General features: G+C 50.9%; 1 protein-coding gene across 1 annotated transcript in view; it reads left to right on the top strand.

Annotated features, from left to right (window-relative positions):
- MYL10 (myosin light chain 10) overlaps nucleotides 1–1,744 on the top strand; it is an 89,711-nt gene extending 87,967 nt beyond the window's left edge. Inside the window, exons 6-7 of the mRNA XM_069760058.1 lie at nucleotides 202–250; nucleotides 1,550–1,744. Coding sequence (XP_069616159.1) covers nucleotides 202–250; nucleotides 1,550–1,654 — 154 coding nt within the window. The 3' untranslated portion in view covers nucleotides 1,655–1,744. The remainder of the gene's footprint in view (nucleotides 1–201; nucleotides 251–1,549) is intronic.
- The last annotated feature ends 11,092 nt before the right edge of the window (nucleotides 1,745–12,836 follow it).

The raw sequence follows: 12,836 nt of genomic DNA, 5'->3' as shown, positions 1-12,836 counted from the left end.
GAATGCACTTTAAAGCATGGGGGGAACCTTTAAATTCTCCAGTTAATGTCATATAATTACAAGTCCTATACCCATGAAACATCTGACATATATTAAGGGTATTCTTATATTTATCATTTTTCTAATTGAACTGAAATATTTGATTGAACCGAAATATCAGCCCTATGGTAATATTTTGTTTGTCTTCTTTTTCTGTCCTAGTATCAGAGAAATGCTCACAACTCAAGCGGACAGATTCAGCCAGGAAGAGGTATGATTATTTTCTTGTTTTATAATATGGCAAATTTTATATATGGATTTATTGTAGGGATTCGATGTATACAGGATTTACTGTAGCATTAGATATGGAGTAGGATTGTTTTAATAAACGAGTTTATGAAGAGGTTCGCGATGATTGTTTAAGGGTCTATCAAAAGTTCTTAAAACATTTACCGTATTTTTCGGACTATAAGACGCACACCCCCCAAATGTGAGGAAAATGGGGGGTGCGTCTTATATTTGGAATCCAGGCTTACCGGCAGTGGGGTGGCGGCGGCAGAGGTGCGGCGGCAGCAGAGGTGCGGGGATGATGAGGCGCAGTGAGCGGTATGGCATGAGCGGGGTCCCTTCCACAGGTGAAGTGACGCAGCGGCCCAGTATCCAAGGTAAGCAGCAGAGCCGGGTGAATCATGGCTTTATCGGTGGCGGCGGTCATCTTCCTGAGGCCGCGCATGCGCAGACAGAGTGCTCTGCTTCTCTAATCTGCAAACTCGGCTTCAGGAAAATGGCCGCCGCGATCTCCATCTGCGCATGTGCGGCCTCCCGTGGCCATTTTCCTGAAGCCCCGGAAGCCACAGCACTGCTGCAACCCCCCATGGACACCAGGCCATGGCGTCGCCCACCTAAACAGGAAGGGACCCTGCTCAGGTGCACGCTATATCGCCCACCGCATCACCGTACTTCTGCCGACACCATGCCTCCTGTGACCCTGCTCTGCCACCGCCAGCCCTCAGGTAAGATACTGTAAATTCGGACAATAAGACGGACCCCCATCTTATAAAAAATCTTTTTTTCTGTAATTTTCACCCCAAATTTGGGTGCGTCTTATGGTCCAGTGCGTCTTATAGTCCGAAAAATACGGTAGTTACTCCATACACCAGTATTTACGTACCCCAACGAGTTGGCATCTAGCAAATAAGCCACATGCCTTGGCATCCCTAACTATACCCCAAATACAAACAGGCAACGCAGTTTTGGAAGTAAATATATCTAAAAATGTGCTGCATATATAGTAAGCACGATTTAGTGATTTTGTGCTTTGATGGAGAGGATACTGATGTCGATGATGATTAGAATTCTTTGAGCAAAGGAAACAGTAAACTTTGATTGCTTGGACAATAAACCTGGTGCCAGAGAGATCTTTCTTTTAACACAAACAATATTTGTTGGCATCACACATGTCCCACATTGGATCATATTGCGTAACAGAAATTACAGAAATCACGAAAACCAGATATCACTAAGATTTTCTTAAGTTTTATTGTAACCTTGTTTCACATTTATCTTCTAGATCAGCCAGATGTTTAATGCGTTTCGCCCAGATGTAGCTGGTAACCTGGATTACAAGAATCTGTGTTATGTTATCACCCATGGTGAAGAGAAAGATCAAGAGTAACAAGGGGAAACAGAGCAGCAGGTCATATCTGTGGCTGGATTTATTGTGAAAAACAGCAATTAATTATCTTAAAATAAAAAAAATATATATTAACTTCCAGTGGTTGCAAAGTCATTGTCTCTGCTCATGGTTTCTGCCGATCCTAGCATATGCACGTCAGTTTCACATTAGCAGCCAAAGTAAAACAATTATTTTCTTGCAAAGAGAATTAAAGAGGAGGTCTGAAACTATTTGCTATTAATTTATTTACTGCAGGGTATTTGCTTATTATGCTTCTGTCTTGGGTTTTGTCTGTTTAGTTGCCAATGTGAACATGCTCCTACAACTGCATGCACTAGTGTGCATATAATATAAATTAGTACGTATATTCCATTTCATCTCTTTAGGTTTTTTGTTTTGTTTTGGTTTTTTTCTCACTCTGTGTAAGTAAGGGTGTGGCTTGCCTTTTCTTTGTGCTGGACATTATATTTATGTAATTCCCCATGCCTAGGTGTCTATTATCTGCATCTCAGTCCTTCTCAACCCTTATCCACATGTACGTTGACAAATGAAAAGGTTTTAATACTAGGTGTTAGGTCAGTCCCGAATAGGGTCACCTTGATGTGGTAGGATGGCTTATACTTTTATAAAATTACAGTATGTTAACCAAGCCCCCTATATTATATTCATGCACTGTTGTTATTTACTTATTTACTGCAGGTTAATTGCTTATTATGTTTTTGTCTTGGGTTTTGCTTCCTCTACTGAGCATGCAACGGTTGTCAGTAGGATCTCAACACTATGCAATATTCTTTTTAATGCACTGACAGTGCACTTTCTTGCCGGTTCTGATGAAAAGTGACAAGCCATCAAGAAAGAGCACTGTCAATGCATATTGTAAGGAGGGAACTTGGCGAGCAACTGAATTCGGTGTCATTTTCAGGGATAGGGCTGGTTTCTGCTTTATCTGCTCACTGAGTTACCTCCTTACAATGTGCACTGACAGTGCGCTCTCTTGCCACGACCTGTAGGGAATTTTTAATTAAAATATATTAGCAAAGCAATTAGACTATTACATTAAATATATAGATATTTAGGCCGGGGTCACACTACCACAGAATATGGACGAGTGCTATGCAAGAAAACATCGCATAGCACTCGGACCACTGTTAATCTATGGTACAGCTCACATCACCGTTTTTTTTCTCAGGCGTATTCAGCGTGCGTGTAAAATCGCAGGCTGCGATTATACACGTATATTGTCCGAGACTCGCCAATGCAAGCCTATGGGTGCGACAAAAACTTGGACACCACATGGACCATCTGTTTAGCTTGCGACAAATATGCACACATTTTCCTAAGTTCAGCCCATTGAGTCATTCAATTCATTGAGGAAAAGCAGTGAGAAATATAAAGCCATACACATGTCATACAGATACTTGGGTGGGAGAAAATCGCATCATCGCATTGCAAACGCATTACACACGGATCACCATACGGAGAACACTCGTGCGACTCTGGGCAGGGAAACACCGACCGATTTTTCATACGTTAAGTGTGAACCCAGCCTAAGGATTAAATCAATGTTAGTTTTGGACTACCCTTTTAACACATTTTATATAATATATGCAAAACATGTTGGCACTATATAAACTGCATAAATAAATATGAAATATTGTCCACATCTGAGTTCAAAGGAATCTGTCAGCAAGTTTTGCCATGTAAACTGAAAGAAGCATGATGTAAGGACAGAGAGCCCGATTGCAGCAATGTGTAACTTACTGGACTGCTTTGTGCAGTTTTCATAGAATCCCTGTTTTCTCTGTTGTCGATATAGCAGTGATCAGAATGCTGAGCTCTGTATAACTGCACACACCCTTGATTGGCAGCTTATAGTGTACACTGTGCATTGTCAGCAAGCTGCAAATCAGTGATGGAGGTGGAGTTACACAGATTAACCAGATTGGCCTGTGAGTGAGATCTAGTCCTCTAGTGATAATCTCATGCTGATAAAACACTGATTGTATTGAAAATACAACACAAAGCCTGGTAAGTGACACATCACTGGTTCAAGCTCTCTTGACAGATATACTAGAGTAACATTTCTGGCATAAAAAACACCATCATTTTTAATAAGCTGAATAAGCACACGTGACCATGCCCCATCTTGACCTTATTCCTCCCACTTCTGTTCATTTTAGCAGAGCTGCTTCAAACATACGTGAAAGCCAAAAGTCATAACATTTTTGCGCAACTCTGCATTACACAAAAAAGGTGCAACTTTTCACAGCTTCTGTGCTAGTTTTCCGGCTGAAAAACTTTTCATTTTTTGATCATTAACAGTAAAATGCTTTTCAATCCTGTGATTTTCACAATTCCAAAACTTTTCCTTCTTGGCAATATGAATATCACACCTGAAACTAGATAAAAAGAGAAAAAAGTTCACTCAACCCTTGCACTGTGTCTCTGTATATGCCACACTAAACATGGAGAACAGAAACAGGAGAAGAGAACTGTCTGAGGACTTGAGAACCAAAATTGTTGAACATTATCAACAATCTCAAGGTCACAGCCATGGCACTGTAGCTAATCTCCCTGAATGTGGAGATAAACTCATGAAAGGTTGCAATGCAGGGTAGTCTGGATGTGGATAAACCCCAATCAAGTTCCAAATAACTTCAAGCCGTCCTGCAGGCCCAGGATGCATGAACTATCCGTTGACATTTGAATGAAATGAAACGTTGACACAGAAGCACAAAAAAGCTAGACTGCAGTTTTCCAAAATGTATGTAAGCTAAAATCCTCATGGGAAAGAAACTTGTTGACAGATGAGACCAAGATAGAGCTTTTTGGTAAAGTACATAATTCTACTGTTTACCGAAAGCGGAATGAGGTCTACACAAATAGAACACAGTACCTACACTCAAATATGGTGGAGGGTCAAAGATGATTTGGGGTTGCTTTGCTGCCTCTGGCACTGGGTGCCTTGATGGCGTACAAGTAGTGTTGAGCGATACCTTCCGATATCGGAAAGTATCGGTATCGGTTTGGATCGGCCGATATTCAAAAAATATCGGATATCGCCGATACCGATACCCGATCCCAATGCAAGTCAATGGGACCAAAATATCGGAATTAAAATAAACCCTTTCTTTCCTTGTAGGTTCATTCTACATGAAGGAAAACAACTAAGAATAATGCCGGATGTATTTGGGGAGGTGGCGGAGACATTAAAGTCATAGAGGTTTATCCCAATCAAATAGAATAGCATGTTTTTTGTTTTTTTTTAAGACGTTCGGAGTGACAAAGATATTGACTATGTAAATTTTTTTTTTATTTTGTCAGATATTGATGTTTCACTATTCCACGCCCTTCCCCTTCTTTTTTTTCTTTTTTTTTTTCTTTTCCCACACTTTCATCTTCATCATCATCAGCATCTTTGACATCAACTTCTTCACCTTATTCATCTTCTTCTTCATCTTCTACCTATTTTTTTTTTTTTATTACATTCTTCATATTCATTTTATTCAACTATTATTATTCTTCTTATTCTACATATTCTTTTTATTCCACTGTTATTATTCTTCCTATTCTACTTCTTCATCATATTCTCATTTGTGACAGGCATTCCCGTAGTTGTTATCTATAAAAGTTTGAAGATTACACCTTCCGTTCTGCCAGTCACAAAAGTTACATTTGTCCGCGTTCAGTTTGGCCTGCAGCATCAGGCTTTATCCAGGGGCACCACGAGGAGGAACGGACTCACCCCCATACACTGCTTAGTCTTCTTCTGCATATAATTTAGATAATATCTTTTGCTCTGATATTAAGTCTTATGCTTAATGTTCTTCTGCTCTTTGTTCTGCAGCCTCTTGTTCTTCTGCTTCTCGGTCTTCCATGTTGTCGTCTCCAGGGTCGTCGTCTCCAGTGTCGTCATCTCCGCCGTCGTCGTCTCCGCCGTCGTCGTCGTCGTCATCGGGGTGGTCTTCCGTGTCGTCGTCATCGTGGTGGTCTTCCGGGTCGTCGACGTTAGGGTCTTCAACTTGGAAATGTAGCAGAAGGTACAAGAAGGCTGAGAAAATGCCAAGAACCAGCTGATGGAACTGGAACTCGGATGGCTACCCGAAGGTTCAAGAGCCTATGGAACTACCGAGGACCAGCTGACGTTACTGGAACCCGGTTACTAAGCAGGAGGTACCCGTGCTAAAAAGCACTACCAAGGACCGCCTGACGTTGACGGAACTCGGATACCCAGAAGGAGGCACCTAAGCCAAAGGCTCTGCCCGGAACCAGCTGACGTTACTGGAACCAGGATGGGGAGCAGAAGGTACAAGAGCAAAAGACACTGCCGAGAACCAGCTGACGGTACTGGAACCCGGATGGGTAGCCGAAGGTCCAAGAGCCAATGGAACTACCGAGGACCAGCTGACGTTACTGGAACCCGGTTACTAAGCAGGAGGTACCCGTGCCTGAAAGCACTACCAAGGACCACCTGACGTTGGTGGAACTTGGATACCCAGAAGGAGGCACCTAAGCCAAAGGCTCTGCCCGGAACCAGCTGACGGTACTGGAACCAGGATGGGGAGCAGAAGGTACAAGAGCAAAAGACACTGCCGAGAACCAGCTGACGGTGCTGGAACCAGGTGGTGGACCCGAAGGTCCACAGGAGAGGAGAGAACAGCTAGGCCGCGAGGCAGCCGCAGTTACCGAACCCCAACAGTCCTACAGGGGGAGCTGGGCCTACTGGCACTACAGAACCAGCCTTGACTACCAGTTCACGCAGCCCACATAGGAAGCTCCTAAACTGGAGGCACCCTGGAGTTGGCTAACCCGACCGCACCACGACGAGGCAAGCATAGGTGTCTCAGTGAGCTTGACACAACCCGGAAACAGCTGACGGTGCTGAAACCAGGCTTGGCACGAGGGAGTACCTGTGACAAAAACACTGCCGAGAACCAGCTGGCGGTGCTGGAACCCGGATGCGTTGCCCCAGTGTGCAAGAGCCAATGGCACGACCGAGGACCAGCTGACGGTGCTGGAACCCGGTTACTAAGCTGTAGGTGCCCGCGCTTAAAAGCACTACCAAGGACCGCCTGGCGTTGGCGGAACTCGGATACCCAGGAGGAGGCACCTAAGCCAAAGGCTCGGCCCGGAACCAGCTGACGGTGCTGGAACCAGGTGGTGGACCCCAAGGTCCACAGGAGAGGAGAGAACAGCTAGGCCGCGAGGCAGCCGCAGTTACCGAACCCCAACAGTCCTACAGGGGGAGCTGGGCCTACTGGCACTACAGAACCAGCCTTGACTACCAGTTCACGCAGCCCACATAGGAAGCTCCTAAACTGGAGGCACCCTGGAGTTGGCTAACCCGACCGCACCACGACGAGGCAAGCATAGGTGTCTCAGTGAGCTTGACACAACCCGGAAACAGCTGACGGTGCTGAAACCAGGCTTGGCACGAGGGAGTACCTGTGACAAAAACACTGCCGAGAACCAGCTGGCGGTGCTGGAACCCGGATGCGTTGCCCCAGTGTGCAAGAGCCAATGGCACGACCGAGGACCAGCTGACGGTGCTGGAACCCGGTTACTAAGCTGTAGGTGCCCGCGCTTAAAAGCACTACCAAGGACCGCCTGGCGTTGGCGGAACTCGGATACCCAGGAGGAGGCACCTAAGCCAAAGGCTCGGCCCGGAACCAGCTGACGGTGCTGGAACCAGGTGGTGGACCCCAAGGCCCACAGGAGAGGAGAGAACAGCTAGGCCGCGAGGCAGCCGCAGTTACCGAACCCCAACAGTCCTACAGGGGGAGCTGGGCCTACTGGCACTACAGAACCAGCCTTGACTACCAGTTCACGCAGCCCACATAGGAAGCTCCTAAACTGGAGGCACCCTGGAGTTGGCTAACCCGACCGCACCACGACGAGGCAAGCATAGGTGTCTCAGTGAGCTTGACACAACCCGGAAACAGCTGACGGTGCTGAAACCAGGCTTGGCACGAGGGAGTACCTGTGACAAAAACACTGCCGAGAACCAGCTGGCGGTGCTGGAACCCGGATGCGTTGCCCCAGTGTGCAAGAGCCAATGGCACGACCGAGGACCAGCTGACGGTGCTGGAACCCGGTTACTAAGCTGTAGGTGCCCGCGCTTAAAAGCACTACCAAGGACCGCCTGGCGTTGGCGGAACTCGGATACCCAGGAGGAGGCACCTAAGCCAAAGGCTCGGCCCGGAACCAGCTGACGGTGCTGGAACCAGGTGGTGGACCCCAAGGCCCACAGGAGAGGAGAGAACAGCTAGGCCGCGAGGCAGCCGCAGTTACCGAACCCCAACAGTCCTACAGGGGGAGCTGGGCCTACTGGCACTACAGAACCAGCCTTGACTACCAGTTCACGCAGCCCACATAGGAAGCTCCTAAACTGGAGGCACCCTGGAGTTGGCTAACCCGACCGCACCACGACGAGGCAAGCATAGGTGTCTCAGTGAGCTTGACACAACCCGGAAACAGCTGACGGTGCTGAAACCAGGCTTGGCACGAGGGAGTACCTGTGACAAAAACACTGCCGAGAACCAGCTGGCGGTGCTGGAACCCGGATGCGTTGCCCCAGTGTGCAAGAGCCAATGGCACGACCGAGGACCAGCTGACGGTGCTGGAACCCGGTTACTAAGCTGTAGGTGCCCGCGCTTAAAAGCACTACCAAGGACCGCCTGGCGTTGGCGGAACTCGGATACCCAGGAGGAGGCACCTAAGCCAAAGGCTCGGCCCGGAACCAGCTGACGGTGCTGGAACCAGGTGGTGGACCCCAAGGCCCACAGGAGAGGAGAGAACAGCTAGGCCGCGAGGCAGCCGCAGTTACCGAACCCCAACAGTCCTACAGGGGGAGCTGGGCCTACTGGCACTACAGAACCAGCCTTGACTACCAGTTCACGCAGCCCACATAGGAAGCTCCTAAACTGGAGGCACCCTGGAGTTGGCTAACCCGACCGCACCACGACGAGGCAAGCATAGGTGTCTCAGTGAGCTTGACACAACCCGGAAACAGCTGACGGTGCTGAAACCAGGCTTGGCACGAGGGAGTACCTGTGACAAAAACACTGCCGAGAACCAGCTGGCGGTGCTGGAACCCGGATGCGTTGCCCCAGTGTGCAAGAGCCAATGGCACGACCGAGGACCAGCTGACGGTGCTGGAACCCGGTTACTAAGCTGTAGGTGCCCGCGCTTAAAAGCACTACCAAGGACCGCCTGGCGTTGGCGGAACTCGGATACCCAGGAGGAGGCACCTAAGCCAAAGGCTCGGCCCGGAACCAGCTGACGGTGCTGGAACCAGGTGGTGGACCCCAAGGCCCACAGGAGAGGAGAGAACAGCTAGGCCGCGAGGCAGCCGCAGTTACCGAACCCCAACAGTCCTACAGGGGGAGCTGGGCCTACTGGCACTACAGAACCAGCCTTGACTACCAGTTCACGCAGCCCACATAGGAAGCTCCTAAACTGGAGGCACCCTGGAGTTGGCTAACCCGACCGCACCACGACGAGGCAAGCATAGGTGTCTCAGTGAGCTTGACACAACCCGGAAACAGCTGACGGTGCTGAAACCAGGCTTGGCACGAGGGAGTACCTGTGACAAAAACACTGCCGAGAACCAGCTGGCGGTGCTGGAACCCGGATGCGTTGCCCCAGTGTGCAAGAGCCAATGGCACGACCGAGGACCAGCTGACGGTGCTGGAACCCGGTTACTAAGCTGTAGGTGCCCGCGCTTAAAAGCACTACCAAGGACCGCCTGGCGTTGGCGGAACTCGGATACCCAGGAGGAGGCACCTAAGCCAAAGGCTCGGCCCGGAACCAGCTGACGGTGCTGGAACCAGGTGGTGGACCCCAAGGCCCACAGGAGAGGAGAGAACAGCTAGGCCGCGAGGCAGCCGCAGTTACCGAACCCCAACAGTCCTACAGGGGGAGCTGGGCCTACTGGCACTACAGAACCAGCCTTGACTACCAGTTCACGCAGCCCACATAGGAAGCTCCTAAACTGGAGGCACCCTGGAGTTGGCTAACCCGACCGCACCACGACGAGGCAAGCATAGGTGTCTCAGTGAGCTTGACACAACCCGGAAACAGCTGACGGTGCTGAAACCAGGCTTGGCACGAGGGAGTACCTGTGACAAAAACACTGCCGAGAACCAGCTGGCGGTGCTGGAACCCGGATGCGTTGCCCCAGTGTGCAAGAGCCAATGGCACGACCGAGGACCAGCTGACGGTGCTGGAACCCGGTTACTAAGCTGTAGGTGCCCGCGCTTAAAAGCACTACCAAGGACCGCCTGGCGTTGGCGGAACTCGGATACCCAGGAGGAGGCACCTAAGCCAAAGGCTCGGCCCGGAACCAGCTGACGGTGCTGGAACCAGGTGGTGGACCCCAAGGCCCACAGGAGAGGAGAGAACAGCTAGGCCGCGAGGCAGCCGCAGTTACCGAACCCCAACAGTCCTACAGGGGGAGCTGGGCCTACTGGCACTACAGAACCAGCCTTGACTACCAGTTCACGCAGCCCACATAGGAAGCTCCTAAACTGGAGGCACCCTGGAGTTGGCTAACCCGACCGCACCACGACGAGGCAAGCATAGGTGTCTCAGTGAGCTTGACACAACCCGGAAACAGCTGACGGTGCTGAAACCAGGCTTGGCACGAGGGAGTACCTGTGACAAAAACACTGCCGAGAACCAGCTGGCGGTGCTGGAACCCGGATGCGTTGCCCCAGTGTGCAAGAGCCAATGGCACGACCGAGGACCAGCTGACGGTGCTGGAACCCGGTTACTAAGCTGTAGGTGCCCGCGCTTAAAAGCACTACCAAGGACCGCCTGGCGTTGGCGGAACTCGGATACCCAGGAGGAGGCACCTAAGCCAAAGGCTCGGCCCGGAACCAGCTGACGGTGCTGGAACCAGGTGGTGGACCCCAAGGCCCACAGGAGAGGAGAGAACAGCTAGGCCGCGAGGCAGCCGCAGTTACCGAACCCCAACAGTCCTACAGGGGGAGCTGGGCCTACTGGCACTACAGAACCAGCCTTGACTACCAGTTCACGCAGCCCACATAGGAAGCTCCTAAACTGGAGGCACCCTGGAGTTGGCTAACCCGACCGCACCACGACGAGGCAAGCATAGGTGTCTCAGTGAGCTTGACACAACCCGGAAACAGCTGACGGTGCTGAAACCAGGCTTGGCACGAGGGAGTACCTGTGACAAAAACACTGCCGAGAACCAGCTGGCGGTGCTGGAACCCGGATGCGTTGCCCCAGTGTGCAAGAGCCAATGGCACGACCGAGGACCAGCTGACGGTGCTGGAACCCGGTTACTAAGCTGTAGGTGCCCGCGCTTAAAAGCACTACCAAGGACCGCCTGGCGTTGGCGGAACTCGGATACCCAGGAGGAGGCACCTAAGCCAAAGGCTCGGCCCGGAACCAGCTGACGGTGCTGGAATCAGGTGGTGGACCCCAAGGCCCACAGGAGAGGAGAGAACAGCTAGGCCGCGAGGCAGCCGCAGTTACCGAACCCCAACAGTCCTACAGGGGGAGCTGGGCCTACTGGCACTACAGAACCAGCCTTGACTACCAGTTCACGCAGCCCACATAGGAAGCTCCTAAACTGGAGGCACCCTGGAGTTGGCTAACCCGACCGCACCACGACGAGGCAAGCATAGGTGTCTCAGTGAGCTTGACACAACCCGGAAACAGCTGACGGTGCTGAAACCAGGCTTGGCACGAGGGAGTACCTGTGACAAAAACACTGCCGAGAACCAGCTGGCGGTGCTGGAACCCGGATGCGTTGCCCCAGTGTGCAAGAGCCAATGGCACGACCGAGGACCAGCTGACGGTGCTGGAACCCGGTTACTAAGCTGTAGGTGCCCGCGCTTAAAAGCACTACCAAGGACCGCCTGGCGTTGGCGGAACTCGGATACCCAGGAGGAGGCACCTAAGCCAAAGGCTCGGCCCGGAACCAGCTGACGGTGCTGGAACCAGGTGGTGGACCCCAAGGCCCACAGGAGAGGAGAGAACAGCTAGGCCGCGAGGCAGCCGCAGTTACCGAACCCCAACAGTCCTACAGGGGGAGCTGGGCCTACTGGCACTACAGAACCAGCCTTGACTACCAGTTCACGCAGCCCACATAGGAAGCTCCTAAACTGGAGGCACCCTGGAGTTGGCTAACCCGACCGCACCACGACGAGGCAAGCATAGGTGTCTCAGTGAGCTTGACACAACCCGGAAACAGCTGACGGTGCTGAAACCAGGCTTGGCACGAGGGAGTACCTGTGACAAGAACACTGCCGAGAACCAGCTGGCGGTGCTGGAACCCGGATGCGTTGCCTTGCCTATTAAAGATTGTCTTCCTAGAGCCCCAACTAGCGGTGTTGGAGCAAAGGGTAAGCAGGGGGAGATGAGTGTAGGCCGAAGCCTGCACTGGAGGCAGCTTTGTGTCTGCGTTGCGTTTGCAGGACACTTTGCCGGCTACACACTGGGGGAACAGCTGGCGTTGCTGAACCCCACTAACACAATGGCGTGTGTTTTTCTCTGTGCAGCTAGCACTTGCGGGCAAAAACTAGCGATGTTAGAGCCCGTGTTGAAGCAGGAGGAGGAGGAGAGGAGCAGAGTGTAGGCCGAAGCTTAGTTGAACCAATTTCAAAGGAAACCTTTAACCCCCCCCTCAGGTGTTACAAAGTACAAGAGACACACCTTGTGCAGTATTAATGCTGCACAAGTGAAAGGTTGCTCTATTAATTTGTCTACTTGCACACGCTGAATGAAAGACATACACAATTTACCCCATTCTACAGTCAAACTGTAGTGGATGCGTGACTTGGTTTTTTGATGAGACGCAGCACAGGTGTCCAAAATAACGCCTTGGTGCTTGGAGCAGCTTCCTGAGCGTTGTTATTTGCTGTACAGGAGTCTGCGCTCTTGTGTTATCCCTTGGCAATGCCCTGTTAGCGCTGCCCATCTTATGACATCATTTCATGTTGGCCGGTGCGGTTAACGATGGCCATAAATCCCAGACCCACAGTGTCTTTTCATAAAGCCACACTGCGGTGCTGGGATTCGTGGCCTTGAGCAGTAAATATTTTGGCCGCTCACACACGTCCTTACACCTGCTTCAGACTGGGCGGCCTCTGCTGATCCCTTCTCGCATGCCGCGGCCATGAGGCTGCACAGTCTGAAGAAGGCTGAAGGAGAT

This window comes from Ranitomeya imitator, chromosome 3 (assembly GCF_032444005.1).
Source record: "Ranitomeya imitator isolate aRanImi1 chromosome 3, aRanImi1.pri, whole genome shotgun sequence".
Lineage (NCBI taxonomy): Eukaryota > Metazoa > Chordata > Amphibia > Anura > Dendrobatidae > Ranitomeya > Ranitomeya imitator.
Note: the sequence above shows the minus strand (reverse complement) of the source record. Positions and strands in the feature narration are given on the sequence as shown.